General features: G+C 36.5%; 1 protein-coding gene across 1 annotated transcript in view; it reads left to right on the top strand.

The window, feature by feature from the left end:
- Nucleotides 1-16,979, top strand: part of LOC149779164 (multicopper oxidase 3-like) — a 57,775-nt gene that overhangs the window by 2,575 nt on the left and 38,221 nt on the right. Inside the window, exons 2-3 of the mRNA XM_089939721.1 lie at nucleotides 11,521-11,606; nucleotides 12,445-12,665. Of these exons, the coding sequence (XP_089795847.1) occupies nucleotides 11,537-11,606; nucleotides 12,445-12,665 (291 nt within the window). The 5' untranslated portion in view covers nucleotides 11,521-11,536. The remainder of the gene's footprint in view (nucleotides 1-11,520; nucleotides 11,607-12,444; nucleotides 12,666-16,979) is intronic.

Genomic DNA, 16,979 nt, shown 5'->3' with positions numbered 1-16,979 from the left:
GACCACTTTGGCTGGACCCCCCCTCCCATATCATACGCTTTTAAACATTCCTAACTCCTGGGGATCAGAGTGAGGACGGCTTTGGCAATCAATTTTAATACAAGTTTTATATGATATTGAACTTAAAATTGTCTTCATCGCTTTAAAATTACTTTCTCTCTATAGATATAACTTTAAAGGTTACTAATGCGCGCGACCCTTGTGAGCGTGGGGTCCGGTTGGGCCAAATCTGTCTAAACATGTTCGGTCCTTCTTCCTTCTAATTCCAATGGCCACAAGGTGCTAAATATACCATGGAAAATGTGTGGTCAAAATCAGTAAAATAAAAAACCCTGGCCAGAATGCGCTTCTTTAGTTGTTACTATGGGTTACTAACACAGGTGTATATTATCATCAATTTCACGATTCTATAAGCTGTGGCTGAGACGTTTCATATATGTACAGTTAGCCTCTATATCCCCCATTTTCGTCATATACGTTCTTTGGAACACTCCAAATTATTGCTTTGGAACTGAGAGGAAAAGAAATGGTTCAGATGCACTTAAACTGTATGGAGAGAGAGAGAGAGAGAGAGAGAGAGAGAGAGAGAGAGCTAAACGTAAATTTTTGACATGTTTGGATATATAACTTAAGCACTTATAACGTAAATGCATCATATACATTACGGGTTATAATTCACATTCATATTCATAACGGGTGATTGTGTACATTCATGTACATTGCGGGTTATAACGATCATGCTTCCATGTGCATTACGGGTTATAGCGTACATGCGTACATTTTATGTTACCAAATTGTATAATACCAAATGCGGCAAAAGCAAGTTGCAACCACATCACCGCGTGTAGAAGGACTTTGTCTGCAACCGCTAGTTAAATAACTGGGTGACTAGTACCCGAATAGATATATGAATTCGAAATGGTGGCATCTGATTTGGTATAGTGTTTGTGATCATGGGGTGGGGGTGGGGGTGGGGGCACGTTCCAATCCAGATTAATATGATGTGTTCCCTCCCTCCTTCATGCAATATTTAATTTCATCAAACCCTAATCCAGAGGGTCATTGGGGCTGATCCAACTCGATTTATCAATCACAGTACCTCCTCTTTATATCGCTGTTCACGTGAGCCACTTAAATGTTTTGCAAAATGTTCCAATAAGACTGTTGTAATAATACATATAAATCCTGATATAAAGTGGCTTACATTGTTCAAGCAAGACAGCGTAATAATAATACATGAACATCCTGTAATAAAGGTGGTCTGCAAAGTGATCCCACAAAACAGTGTTATAATAGTGTAATACATTTGGAGTATGCACCATTTGTATATTTTGAGAAGTCGGTGTTGTGTAAATATTCCTCAGCCCGAATAATTAGCCAGTTTCTAGGAGCAAACGTCACAGAGTGCAGTGCTGGTGAGATTTCATGATGGTATGGTTATATTCCGTATTGAGTTCATGCCAGAGCCACATAAGTGTCTCTGGAGTGAAATAGTCCCTATTAAAATCTAACTGTGGATTGATTGTGTGACTCCACGTGTAGTATTTGTAATAGGGACCGGTAAATTGCACAATGGAATAATTAAGAAGGGACTATTCCGTCATCATGAGACGCCATTTATTTTTGCTGTGATGGTAAATGTGGTGTAAAGCTACAGGCGAAATGAGGCTTAAACTCATGATTTGACTGACAAAGGGTAGGGTAAGAAAAGTAATTGTCTGTTTGGTGTTTGAGTTGTATATTTTCATGTCGTGAAATACTGGCGCTACGTTACGGAATTGTAATAAGGAGAAACCATGCAATTGTGAGGTTAACATGCAATTGTGAAGTTGTGATGTAAATTTGCAGTTGTAATATTTTTGGTCGTGCTTTGATTAGAGAAAATTTATTTTAGTCTGCGCGCGTTGGAGTTTCCAGTTTACACTAGTAGTTGTAGAGAAGTCATTGCACATCAAGGGAAAACAAATCATTTCTCGCGGGATTCACGCTTGGGTTGAATTCGCTCAATAAACGACCACTTTTGTTTATTACAATATTATATAAAAAAAAATCCTGTCATAAAGTGATCCACCGAGTTTTTCAACAAGACTGTGTTATAGTACTGAACAAAAACCACGAGTATTTAATGATGTTGGTTCAAAATACAATAGATTCTCAGTTGCCAAGAAATAAAACATGAAAAAAGGCCGCAAGATTGATGAAAATTTAAACAAGTCTTAGGTATTTATGAAAACAACCGCATTTTAAGAGGGCAGCGGTATACAAAGAGGAGTTATATTAGGGACCAATGTGTATTGTGTTTAGTGTGTAAATGGGAGTGTTGCAAGATATGGAGCGTTTCTTATCAGATTATAACCCTACAAGTTACCTTCAAAGAATGACACGCGTGAGCGCCTCATCTGGACGATAACCTAGCACAAGTGCTGTATGCCGATAGGCAATTCAATATAAGGTGTCAAATTCGACACATTAACAATACATGATCATGTGAAGTAGATGTAGGAAACACTAAAAGAAAAATGCTGATATTTGAACATAATATACACATTGTACTGACAGACAACTTAAATAGCTATAACAAAAATGGAAAAGTGTCTATAATTGTTGAAAGACCCGGAAGTCATTTTGATCCGGAAACTTTGATATAGCGATATCACAATGCAATTGAAAATTCAGTCATACGAATTATATTTAGAACTTGAGACTGTGTGTCTTGTATTAGACGCCTGATGAGGTTTTCTTTTCTCATCTAATCACAATGTAAATTTGTAATGATCCTTGTACACATTTAGATTCAGGGTTATGGACTGTTATGGTAGACATTGCCATGGTGATATGGTCATCGTTAGGGTAGATCTTGTCATGGTGATATGGTTATCGTTAGGGTAGATCTTGTCATGGTGATATGGATATCGTTAGGGTAGATCTTGTCATGGTGATATGGATATCGTTAGGGTAGATCTTGTCATGGTGATATGGTTATCGTTAGGGTAAATCTTGTCATGGTGATATGGATATAGTTACGGTAGATCTTGTCATTGTGATATGGTTATCGTTAGGGTAGATCTTGTCATGGTGATATGGATATCGTTAGGGTAGATCTTGTCATGGTGATATGGATATCGTTAGGGTAGATCTTGTCATGGTGATATGGATATAGTTACGGTAGATCTTGTCATGGTGATATGGTTAACGTTTGGGTAGATCTTGTCATGGTGATATGGTTATCGTTAGGGTAGATCTTGTCATGGTGATATTGTCATCGTTAGGGTAGATCTTGTCATGGTGATATGGTTATCGTTAGGTTAGATCTTGTTATGGTGATATGGTTATCGTTAGGGTAGATCTTGTTATGGTGATATGGATATCGTTAGGGTAGATCTTGTCATTGTGATATGGATATAGTTACGGTAGATCTTGTCATGGTGATATGGTTATCGTTAGGGTAGATCTTGTCATGGTGATATGGTTATCGTTAGGGTAGATCTTGTCATGGTGATATGGTTATCGTTAGGGTAGATCTTGTCATGGTGATATGGATATCGTTAGGGTAGATCTTGTCATGGTGATATGGATATCGTTAGGGTAGATCTTGTCATGGTGATATGGATATCGTTAGGGTAGATCTTGTCATGGTGATATGGATATCGTTAGGGTAGATCTTGTCATGGTGATATGGATATAGTTACGGTAGATCTTGTCATGGTGATATGGTTATCGTTAGGGTAGATCTTGTCATGGTGATATGGTTATCGTTAGGGTAGATCTTGTCATGGTGATATGGATATCGTTAGGGTAGATCTTGTCATGGTGATATGGATATCGTTAGGGTAGATCTTGTCATGGTGATATGGATATCGTTAGGGCAGATCTTGTTATGGTGATATGGTTATTGTTAGGGTAGATCTTGTCATGGTGATATGGATATCGTTAGGGTAGATCTTGTCATGGTGATATGGATATCGTTAGGGCAGATCTTGTCATGGTGATATGGATATCGTTAGGGTAGATCTTGTCATGGTCATATGGATATCGTTAGGGAAGATCTTGTCATGGTGCTATGGTTATCGTTAGGGCAGATCTTGTCATGGTGATATGGATATAGTTACGGTAGATCTTGTCATGGTGATATGGTTATCTTTAGGGTAGATCTTGTCATGGTGATATGGTTATCGTTAGGGTAGATCTTGTCATGGTGATATGGTTATCGTTACGGTAGATCTTGTCATGGTGACATGGTTATCGTTAGGGTAGATCTTGTCATGGTGATATGGTTATCGTTAGGGTACATCTTGTCAATGTGATATGGTTATCGTTAGGGTAGATCTTGTCATGGTGACATGGTTATCGTTAGGGTAGATCTTGTCATGGTGATATGGTTATCGTTAGGTTAGATCTTGTTATGGTGATATGGATATCGTTAGGGTAGATCTTGTCATGGTGATATGGTTATCGTTAGGGTACATCTTGTCAATGTGATATGGTCATCGTTAGGGTAGATCATGTTATGGTGATATGGATATCGTTAGGGTAGATCTTGTCATGGTGATATGGTTATCGTTAGGGTAGATCTTGTCATGGTGACATGGTTATCGTTAGGGTAGATCTTGTCATGGTGATATGGTTATCGTTAGGGTAGATCTTGTCATGGTGATATGGTCATCGTTAGGGTAGATCATGTCATGGTGATATGGTTATCGTTAGGGTAGATCTTGTCATGGTGATATGGTTATCGTTAGGGTAGATCTTGTCATGGTGATATGGTTATCGTTAGGGTAGATCTTGTCATGGTGATATGGTTATGGATACAGTTACGGTAGATCTTGTCATGGTGATATGGATATCGTTAGGGTAGATCTTGTCATGGTGATATGGATATCGTTAGGGTAGATCTTGTTATGGTGATATGGTTATCGTTCGGGTAGATCTTGTCATGGTGATATGGTTATCGTTAGGGTAGATCTTGTCATGGTGATATGGATATCGTTAGGGTAGATCTTGTCATGGTGATATGGATATCGTTAGGGTAGATCTTGTCATGGTGATATGGTTATCGTTAGGGTAGATCTTGTCATGGTGATATGGATATCATTAGGGTAGATCTTGTCATGGTGATATGGATATCGTTAGGGTAGATCTTGTCATGGTGATATTGTCATCGTTAGGGTAGATCATGTCATGGTGATATGGATATCATTAGGGTAGATCTTGTCATGGTGATATGGTTATCGTTAGGGTAGATCTTGTCATGGTGATATGGTTATCGTTAGGGTAGATCTTGTCATGGTGATATGGTTATCGTTAGGGTAGATCTTGTCATGGTGATTTGGATATCATTAGGGTAGATCTTGTCATGGTGATATGGTTATGGATACAGTTACGGTAGATCTTGTCATGGTGATATGGATATCGTTAGGGTAGATCTTGTCATGGTGATATGGATATCGTTAGGGTAGATCTTGTCATGGTGATATGGTTATCGTTAGGGTAGATCTTGTCATGGTGATATGGTTATCGTTAGGGTAGATCTTGTCATGGTGATATGGTCATCGTTAGGGTAGATCTTGTCATGGTGATATGGATATCGTTAAGGTAGATCTTGTCATGGTGATATGGTTATCGTTAGGGTAGATCTTGTCATGGTGATATGGTTATCGTTAGGGTAGATCTTGTCATGGTGATATGGTTATCGTTAGGGTAGATCTTGTCATGGTGATATGGTTATCGTTAGGGTAGATCTTGTCATAGTGATATGGTTATCGTAAGGGTAGATAATCTCATGGTGATATTGTTATCGTTAGGGTAAGTTCTTTTCTCACCCATGCGACAGAGAAATCTACTTGATTTGCTAACCTTACTTTTCTTGTCTCAGTCTAGTCATCTCAGACCAGTCGTCTCAGTCAAGATGTCCACGCGCTCACAGCTACTTTAAAAAAAGAAACCCTTGTTGTCTTCTGCTGCGCCTAACGTAGTTGTACTAAAATCAAACAACAACAACAACAACATCAACAGATATATAACAAAAACATAGTACCTCAAGTTAAATCCATCTTTGAGAACACACCATACAAAAGCAATTCGAGAGACAAAGACAAACGCATATGATGTCGAGCTTTTTGGTATTATGCTTGTTCGTTCGACACAGCATGGTCAGTTTTATCCTATTTGCAGGCCTAGCTGAATACATTTGTAAATCAGCGTCATTAAATATAACTAAAGCTACCTAACTAGTTTTAAATACTTCGTGTGAAACAAATTATATACTGTTAGCTACATTTAATGACGCTGACCTGAAAATAACTGTGCTACAGATAGGATAAAATTCTCATTGCTGTGTGAAATGAACAATATAACAGAAAACACTTATTCATGCATATATACTATAGACCTATACACTTCATAGCCTCCCTACTCTCTTAACAACTACGGAAAACTTAGTAACAGCCAGAAAACTGTTATATAAAACATGCTTTTTGTTCTAATTTTGTTAAGCATCTCCACTGTGCCCAGGTTAAATAATAAATATACCTACAATATTTCATGACAAATAATACACTTACCAGCCAGAAGGAATAATTTATCCACAGCACATTACTCCATAAGCAAATGTCACTGTAGCACGTGCCATATTTCCAGGACAGAAAAATAAATGTTCAAAGAATCCGTGAACTTGAAAGTTTAGCACTTGGTTATCCGCTAGAGTCCGTTTTTGGAGGGTCTACTATACACGGGGGTAATTTTACAATCAATATTAAGGACAACACAAGTATGTCACACACAGTTTCACCTCCTCCAAAGAAAAGAATAGTTATATAAGATAGTGACACAGAACTCTAATTACCCATGAATAATCTAAAGAAAGATGTTACTCTTCGTTACAGCTTGTACTAAGTATAACTACAGTAGAGCTGAGTAGCCAATATCGTTTTATTATTTACAATATAACTTTTCAAAATTGGAACTGATGAAAATAAATCAGTTTCGTGTAATAAATATTAATTATTTATTTTCAATTTTATATAACATCCATATATTAAATGTGATAATACCTCATTATTATGCAACGTTTTATGTTGTTATTTTTCTTTGCTCACGCGTATAAACTGTGTACTTCGGACGCAACGGTCACACCACAGCCTTCATTCTACCAATGAACTAATAACTTTAAAATTAAAAGGTAAATTGCATAATAACTCTAGCATCAACACATTTCCATGAATTGAATAAACGATACATACTATGGAAACCTCGTCATAGCAAACACATTTGCATAAAACAAACAAACAAATAATAGAATAGTACGTGAAAATAAAATTGCGTACCTTATTGATGTTCTCTAGCAGAACGTCTGCGCCCTAGCACTAAAAAAATGTCTTTCTTTTTACAAGACGACCATCTGGTCCCTTTCTTGTTTCACGAGGAAAGCACTGATCTCTTTATTCTTTCCACGGAGTCGACTAAGTTTCCTCTTACAGCAAATTTTCAGACTAAAGAATTTCGACTAAAGTCGTCACTTTAAAGTCTGATTGGTCTAAAGTGTACTTCTTAATTTATTCTGCCCAATCGTAGGCATCGGTCCCTAATTTTTCCTAATTTCATCAGGTTTAGACAGCTCGGAATGTGTGGAAGACAGTGCTTGACAATTTCCCTTTGAAAAAATGATAAGCGGACATAGGTTCTCACCAAGCAGTTATGGTTGGTAGCTGAAATGTTTACTTTCTAAGGACGGCGGTAAGATGCCCCGGTCATTTTCACTGAGTTGGAATGCTGCCCCTTTGAAGTTTACACTGACATGGGGGAGATGAACAAAGAAAGGTCGAAGTGATCCTTCACAAAGACTTTTCTTGCTTAAATGTGATAAAATTTTAATGCTCAATGCATCCAGCCTTAAAGTTCCTGCAATTCAAAATTCGACACTTCACAACATATAATTTAAGATTATGTACGTTCATTCTTACGATTCGTATCCCAGTAATACATGCAATTCCTTCAATGCATACTTTCTGTCAGATAGAAACTACTAAATCCAATCAAATTCATATCAATTAATTATTTTACAATATTCTTACAATACATGTGTCATATAATATTCGAGACAAGTAAATGCACGATTAACTTCAGATCTCAAAGAAAATTGAAGTATGCATTTAAAACGAATAAATTAAAAGAGTAATTAGAAATTTGCATCAATGAACATATTGTATGCGATTGAGACAGTATTTTTGTGCCTTTTAGTAACTCTCTTTTTCTTGGCAGCCGAAGCTTTTTCTGGTCCTGGTCTCTCAACATCTTCCAGGCCTCCGTCACTTGGATAATTCATTTAATGAAAGACATTACTTGTTAATTTCTTCGGAGTCCCTAAGACTTCTCTTTCGGCAGATAAACATGGGCTGCCAAAGTTCTCAAACCGCTAAAATTTTAATACTCTCATTGAAGTCAGCATAGTTCTCTCTAGTCCACCTTTATTAATAACTTTTCCTGGAAATTTTAATTTTATGAAACCGATTCCAAATGACCCAAGATTGTTTCTGGCTCGTCTCAACTTTGACATTTTCCCGTGTAACATAAATTCTCTATTTAACCTTTCCTCAACATCGACTTCTTCTGTCTCTCTAACCATTATCCGAACGCACTCGAATTAAAATTCAGTCTTACCACCACCAACAAAAGAGGTTAACCATCGCGGGCTACCAGTATATTGCGAACTTAGACCATACCTCAATCTTAAAGGTTGTGTGTCACGCTGACCACGACAAAATGTGCTGCAAGAAGAAAACGTCGAAAAAATGTAGCACTGTTGCATAGACCTTGCATTACTGTGTGTCCTAAGGGCATGCATAGAATATCAGTTCTATTATATATATATATATATATATATATATATATATATATATATATATATATATATATATATATATATATATATATATATATATATATATAGTGTGTGTTTGTGTGTGTGTGTGTGTGTGTGTGTCCTAAGGGCATGAGTCGATTCTGTTCTGTATCTAGCGTGTTTACTTGACTCTCTATCTAGCGTGCGTCCTGGGCCAGGAATAGAGAGAGTCAGTTATATTCCAGATACATTCCATTTTATGTCTAGTGTGTCCTAAGGTCATGGGTAGATTGTCATTTCTGCTCTATATTTAGTGTGTGCCCTACGAGCATGAATGTAGTCAGTTCTATTCTATATCTCGTGTTTGTCCAAAGGGCATGAAGAGATAATCATTTCTGTTCTGTGTCTAATGTGTATTGTAGATATGAACAGAATGTGATTTCTTTTCTATATCTAGTGCGTCTTATAGTCATGAATCGAGAGTCATTTCCATGACTTCTGTAATTCATCATAATATTCTAAATATATAATATGGAGAAAATTACTTATATATATATATATATATATATATATATATATATATATATATATATATATATATATTATATATATGTATGTATGTATGTATGTATGTATGTATGTATATATATATATATATATATATATATATATATATATATATATATATATATATATATATATATATATTAAGCGCTCTCCGTTACGGATCACTGTCATCTCACCTCTGTCTGTGTGGGTTCGAGTCTTGGATTCGGCTAATGTGGGTATGTGAGAAAGCTTGCCAGGAGCTTCTCGTGGGTCGGTGGTACTTTCCGGGGTTTGCAGATGAACGATGACTAATAATAATAATAATAATAATAATGATAATAATAATAATAATAATAATAATAATAATAATGAGGACTTTGTATAGCGCCAAATCTTTAGAAGCTCTAAGCGTTTTACAACATTAAACAACACCTATAAGATAAAAAAAATATAATAATATTATTACAAAAACAAACACCATGAAATTAGAAAAATATTAAAAAATAAAAAAACATGCTGAGAATATTTCAGGTAGGAAACATTATTAGGTCTATAAGTTTGTTCTTGCAGTTGAAATAAGTGAGTTTTGAGAGCCCTCTTGAATGTGATCACTGTGTCATTGTGTCTAAGTTCAGTGGGTAATTCATTCCACGTTGCTGGGCCCTGGTATGCAAAAGAACGCTGTCCATATGACTTTGTTTTCACAGTGGGAATAATGAGTATACGATTGTCAGAAGAGGAGCGTAAGTATCTTGCTGGTGTGTTCACATGGGTGAGGACGGATAGGTATGTTGGACTAAAGTCCGACAGTGAAACGTAGCACAGAGAACAAATTTTGTGTTTGATTCTGGATCGAATGGATAGCCAGTGTAGGGTACAGAGCAGCGGGAAGGTGTGCTCTGATCGTGGTACTCTAAGTATGATCCGAGCAGCTGTGTTTTGAACTATTTGAAGTTTATGGAGTAGATATTGAGATGAACCAGACAGAAATGAGTTACAATAGTCCAGTCTTGAAAGTACTAATGAACACACAAGTGTTTTAGTGGCATCAACTGAAAGATATTGCGAATTGAGCTGATGCGTCTCAGCTCAAGATATGCAGCCTTGCATATGATCATGACATGTTGGTGCAATGTGAGAGTACTGTCCAGAGTAACACCTAGGTTTCGTACTGACTGTGTGAATTTAATGTTGGTGTTGCTGATATTCATTGTTTGAGGTAAAGGATGTGAATAAGAATGTCTTTGTGTTGTGATCAGAATGTCCTCAGTTTTACGATCATTCATCTGCAGCTTGTTACATATCATCCATGATTTCACATCAGAAATGCACCTCTCTACACCTTGGATGGTAGCATCAACTTCAGTTAGGTGGCTAGATTTGTATATTTGGGTGTCATCAGCGTACAATTAGTGAGACAATGGATGATGATCTATGACACTTGAGAGCGACTGAGTGTACAGAATGAAGAGAACAGGTCGAAAAACAGACCCCTGTGGAACACCACAACATAATCATAATGTTCTACATAAATAATAAATAATATGGAGATAATTGCTATTATATATGTTTCATCATAACGTTCTACATGTATAATATGGAGATAATTACATAAATGAGGAGATAATTACTTTCAGAGAAACGGTAAATGCAATACCTATTATTTACTATTAGTATTACCGCCTCATTAAATTAAATTAAATTAGATTAAATTAGAAAGGACGAACGAATGAAGAATTCAAATGGTTTATCGTCATATAACATATCATTATTTCGTTGTTCCATTCCATGTATGGAAAAAGACACAATTTCATTTTACGAAAAAACATATAATTATTGTACCGCCTTTTTTATTTTTGCTTTGTTTCATTTTAAGCCTATGCACCATAGCATATATGTTTTCAGCGTAAATTATAACTAAACCCAACTTTTATGCACATATCGCACGATTGCATCTTCTACCATATTTTGGCAAACTGATTCGAACTGTTCCTTCTATCTATCTTGTGGCACAAGCATTTCGAGCTCTTCCTTCTATCCATCATATGGAAAGATCGTTCGAACTATTACTTTTTCTATATATGACAATTTAAAGCAAAACTACTATTTTAATCAACAACTTTAATGCATTTCAGACATGCTGTGAACAAAATGAAGACTCTTGTATTAATTTTCATTTCTACCCACTTTGCTAGTGGGGACATGGTGCCAAAACTATCAGGTATGTTGATTTCGACTTTATTGAGGCATATTGCTAATAATATTACTTCTACTACTACTGCAACTGTTACTATTCCTTCTAGTATTATTTTTACTACGACTAATACTGTTGCTACTACAACTACTATTGATACTACTACCACGGTTATTAACACTTCCACTACTATTGTTTTTATTACTACTACAACTACTATTGCTACTACAACTACTATTACTATTACTACAGCTATTATTACTACTTCTACTGCTACTGTTACTATTACTACTACTACTATTTCTACTACAACTACTATTGCTACTGCTACTACTATTACAACTACTACTGTTGCTACTACTGCTGTTTCTGCTACTATTACTAATACTTTTACTATTGCTATTACTACTACTATTGCTGCTACTATCGCTACTACTACTATTACCATTACTACTACTATTACTACTACTCTACTACTGCTAATATTATTACTATTGCTACTACTTCTGCCTCCTCCTTTGTGCTCGACACGCTTATTGGTTTTTTCTTACCTCCTTTTTTGTACTCGTTGGATGAGATGTTTAAATTAAATGGCGAACGTGTATATCGCCCTGGCGTCATAAGTTCACATGCAATGTGCTACTGATATATATCAAGCACACCTGGCCCACAACTGGTCAATACTATTTGATTCCAAGCATTTGCGTCGCGTGCATTAGACATATCTATCACTTTTTCGGGCGATGACAGAGGAGTCAGCATCTTCCTTAAGATATCCTGTAATATGTTAACGTCACAGCACAGTCAAACATATATCGTTTTGTTTCTTTCTTGAAACCATTTTACAATAACGATTGTTTCTCAGGTTACAGAAACCATCCATGTTACAGGACATGTACACCGACCACTACAGCCCTGACATGCGAGTACGATTTCCGACTGGAAAATTATCAAACGCTGTCTCTTGCTTGTTTTGACTGTCCAAGAAACATATCCGATTGTTTCCGACCTTACTGCATAGCCACGGATGGCGTCTCAAGGAGCATCCAAGTTGTCAATCGCATGCTTCCTGGCCCTGGTATACATGTATGTACATCTAAAAATAGATTGGTAACATCCGCTGAGTAGTAAGACTAGAATCAACGTGTCGAAGAACATCAGCATCAATTTATTTTTCAGACTTTAGATAGTTTCAAAGGTCAGATGTCATTTGGGCTACACGTTTCTATTTAGAAAGGATTTCGAATATTGCAGGCTGGATAGTGAAATAAAGGACTTTTTGCACAATCGGATTAAATTATCAGATTTCCATGGTCCAACGTGTAGATCTGATGGACACCAATAACATGTCATGCTCTGCTGACATTGTGATTCACCAATCAAATCACATCTTTCTTTCTTTTTTGTAAGTCACACACACGTTGTTCGGAACACTTCTTTGTTAAAGATAACTAGCACAAATTCACAATTTTTTCTGATAGGATACTCAACATAAGTGGACTGGAAATTCCAAAATTTGCGAAAATGTGAACTTTTATCGGCGTCTATCAGATCTACACATAGAACTGTGGAGATCTGCTTTAATCAGATTGAATTTCTTATGTTATACACAAGCTACGTTTTCCGTCAAGCGATGCAAACGTTTGTTAATTTTTAATATATTTTATTTATTTATTCATTGATTCATTACGAGCGCGATGTATCTCTATCCTGATGTCTTTCTGATCTAGTATATAGGAATGTAACTAACAAAATGTGTCAACTGGTCTATTTGAGACAGTGTATCGAAACCAGCGGCTGTTTTAGGGCGAAATGAGGACAATCAGCTTACAAAATCTAATTTCTATATCATGAAGAATTCTACGCGAAATTTATGAAAAAAAGCAGGCTTGGTTTCAAAATCAAATTTATTTTAAAATTATCTGCTTTATTTATAAGCTGTTTTAAACAAACTTCAAAATGTTCTGGTCCCTCGAGCACCCTTCGCACGTCGTTAAGGCTGCTACTGATTGGAACTAACGCGTACCTGTTTGAGACGTTATATTGGAACTAATGTGTAGGCTGGTCTGTTTTAGAAAGTGTGTCGTAACTAATGTGTAGTCTGGTTTGTTCGAGACAGCATATTGTAACTAATGTGTAGACTGGTCTGTTTCAGAAAGTGTATTGTAACTAACGTGTAGACTGTTCTGTTTCAGAAAGTGTATTGGAACTAACGTGTAGACTGATCTGTTTCAGAAAGTGTCGGAACTAATGTGTAGACTGATCTGTTGAGAAAACATATTATACCTAATGTGTAGACTAGTCTGTTTCAGAAATTGTATTGGAACTAACCTGTAGACTGGTCTGTTTCAGAAAGTGTATTGTAACTAGCGTGTAGACTGGTCTGTTCCAGAAAGTGTGTCTAAACTAATGTGTATACTGATCGGTTTGAGACAACATATTGTAACTAATGTGTAGACTGGTCTGTTTGAGACATTATAATTTAACTAATGTGCAGACTGTTCTGTTTCAGAAAGTGTATTGGAAATAACCTGTAGACTGGTCTGTTTCAGAAAGTGTATTGGAACAAATTTATTATGTGGCCATTCATGTTCAAACATTCTGTGTAGATTGAAAGATTAACTGAGCAATAAGCATGGGGCCGCAGTTTTTACATGTATTCATTTAAGCACAGAAAGAGCTCTCGAAATAAATTATAGACCACTGCAATTGTATTCGAGTCCTCCGTATATCAGTTAGAGAAACCTCTTATTCATTACTGCTCACAATATTTTTTATCTGATCACTGCAATAGAATACGAGATGTCTGTAATAGAATCAGAGACTTTTCTGAATCAGTCGTAGAGCTCTCTTTTGAGATATGGATTCGACAATCGTCAATGCTTTATTGAGTAACAATTCCTCCCTCTCCATCATCGGAACACCTTAGATATTTGCACGTCATATTTGGTGTGCTATTGAAATGATAGCAGATATAACCGGCCTTCAGAATAGTTTCCACTGCTATTCCAAAGAATAGGATAAGATATTAATTTCATTTCTAGTTGAAATATTGAATTAAAGATGTTAATAATTTTAATTACAAAAATGAAAAGAAAGAAATGCACAGAATGAAATGCGGTACATTGACAGACTAAAACTAAAATCCTGAACTCTTCCTGACGTTGATAACATCTGACCCTCTGGACTGTAATGCTGTACAAAACCTGATGTGTCAATAAATCTCAATTAACATTTACTAACAAAGACTATTTGGTCTTTTTTCTCCTCTCAGTATTAAAATTCCGTGGATGATTAGTCAAATGCCAGAAATGAAATTATTTTTTCTTCTTCGGGGTGGGTGTGGGGAAGTGGAGGTGTGATGCTCATAATCCGGTTCAGGAATCGTTGGGATGAGTGGCATACCTGAATATATATCACAACAGTAACAGAGACGTTCCATACAATATTGGAAATCTAAATTTATAGAGCCCTGAATGATAACATTTTTAAATTTCAATAATGAATACGTACACGCTTATGAATGAAATACTCTGGAATAAATAAAACACTGAAGTTGAAATAAATCTCTAATTAAACGTAAAGAATAACTGAATCTAAAATACCTATGTGTCATCATCTAGTATGAAATACAGGCTAGGTTGGCAGTCCATTCAAGACAGGTGCTATGTGTTATCATCTAGTATGAAAAACAGGTTAGGTTGGCAGTCCATTCAAGACAAATGCCATGTGTTATCATCTAGTATGAAAAACAGGTTAGATTGGCACTCCATTCAAGACAGGTGCTATGTGTCATCATCTAGTATGAAAAACAGGTCAGGTTGGCAGTCCATTCAAAACAGGTGCTATGTGTCAACATCTAGTATGAAAAACAGGTTAGGTTGGCAGTCCATTCAAGACAGGTGCTATGTGTCAACATCTAGTATGAAAAACAGGTTAGGTTGGCAGTCCATTCAAGACAGGTGCTATGTGTTATCATCTAGTATGAAAAACAGGTTAGGTTGGCAGTCCATTCAACACAGGTGCTATGTGTTATCATCTAGTATGAAAAACAGGTTAGGTTGGCAGTCCATTCAAGACAGGTGTTATGTGTCATCATCTATTATGACAAACAGGTTATGTTGGCAGTCCATTCAAGACAGGTGGTATGTGTTATCATCTAGTATGAAAAACAGGTTAGGTTGGCAGTCCATTCAACACAGGTGCTATGTGTTATCATCTAGTATGAAAAACAGGTTAGGCTGGCAGTCCATTCAAGATAGATGCTATGTGTTATCATCTAGTATAAAAAACAGGTTAGGTTGGCAGTCCATTCAAGTCAGGTGCTATGTATTATCATCTAGTATGAAAAACAGGTTAGGTTGGCAGTCCATTCAAGACAGGTGCTATGTGTTATCATCTAGTATGAAAAACAGGTTAGGTTGGCAGTCCATTCAAGACAGGTGCTATGTGTTATCATCTAGTATGAAAAACAGGTTAGGTTGGCAGTCCATTCAAGACAGGTGCTATGTGTTATCATCTAGTATGACAAACAGGTTAGATTGGCAGTCCATTCAAGACAGGTGCTATGTGTTATCATCTAGTATGAAAAACAGGTTAGGTTGGCAGTCCATTCAAGACAGGTGCTATGTGTTATCATCTAGTATGAAAAACAGGTTAGGTTGGCAGTCCATTCAACACAGGTGCTATGTGTTATCATCTAGTATGAAAAACAGGTTAGGTTTGCAGTCCATTCAAGACAGGTGCTATGTGTTATCATCTAGCATGAAAAACAGGTTAGGTTGGCAGTCCATTCAAGACAGGTGCTACGTGTCATCATCTAGTATGAAAAACAGGTTATGTTGGCAGTCCATTCAAGACAGGTGCTATGTGTCATCATCTAGGATGACAAACAGGTTAGGTTGGCAGTCCATTCGAGACAGGTGCTATGTGTCATCATCTAGTATGACAAACAGGTTAGGTTGGCAGTCCATTCAAGACAGGTGCTATGTGTTATCATCTAGCATGAAAAACAGGTTAGGTTTGCAGTCCATTCAAGACAGGTACTATGTGTTATCATCTAGTATGAAAAACAGGTTAGGCTGGCAGTCCATTCAAGACAGGTGCTATGTTTTTTCATCTAGTATGAAAAACAGGTTAGGTTGGCAGTCCATTCAGGACAGGTGCTATGTGTTATCATCTAGTATGAAAAACAGGTTAGGTTGGCAGTCCATTCAAGACAAGTAATATGATGCTTGATTAATCATATTCAATAAAATTGTTAAAAAAAATCTTGGATATTCATCAACAACAGTCTCAATGACAACTCCAACAATATACTGCGGTCTTGCCTACACTAGATTCCTTCAATTACATATATTTCTGGTTTGTGTCGTACTGAAAAATACATTTTATTTCGTC

This window comes from Sinohyriopsis cumingii, chromosome 17, assembly GCF_028554795.1.
Source record: "Sinohyriopsis cumingii isolate HCF-2022 chromosome 17, ASM2855479v2, whole genome shotgun sequence".
Taxonomy (NCBI): Eukaryota; Metazoa; Mollusca; class Bivalvia; order Unionida; family Unionidae; genus Sinohyriopsis; species Sinohyriopsis cumingii.
This window is presented reverse-complemented; position numbering and strand designations above follow the sequence as displayed.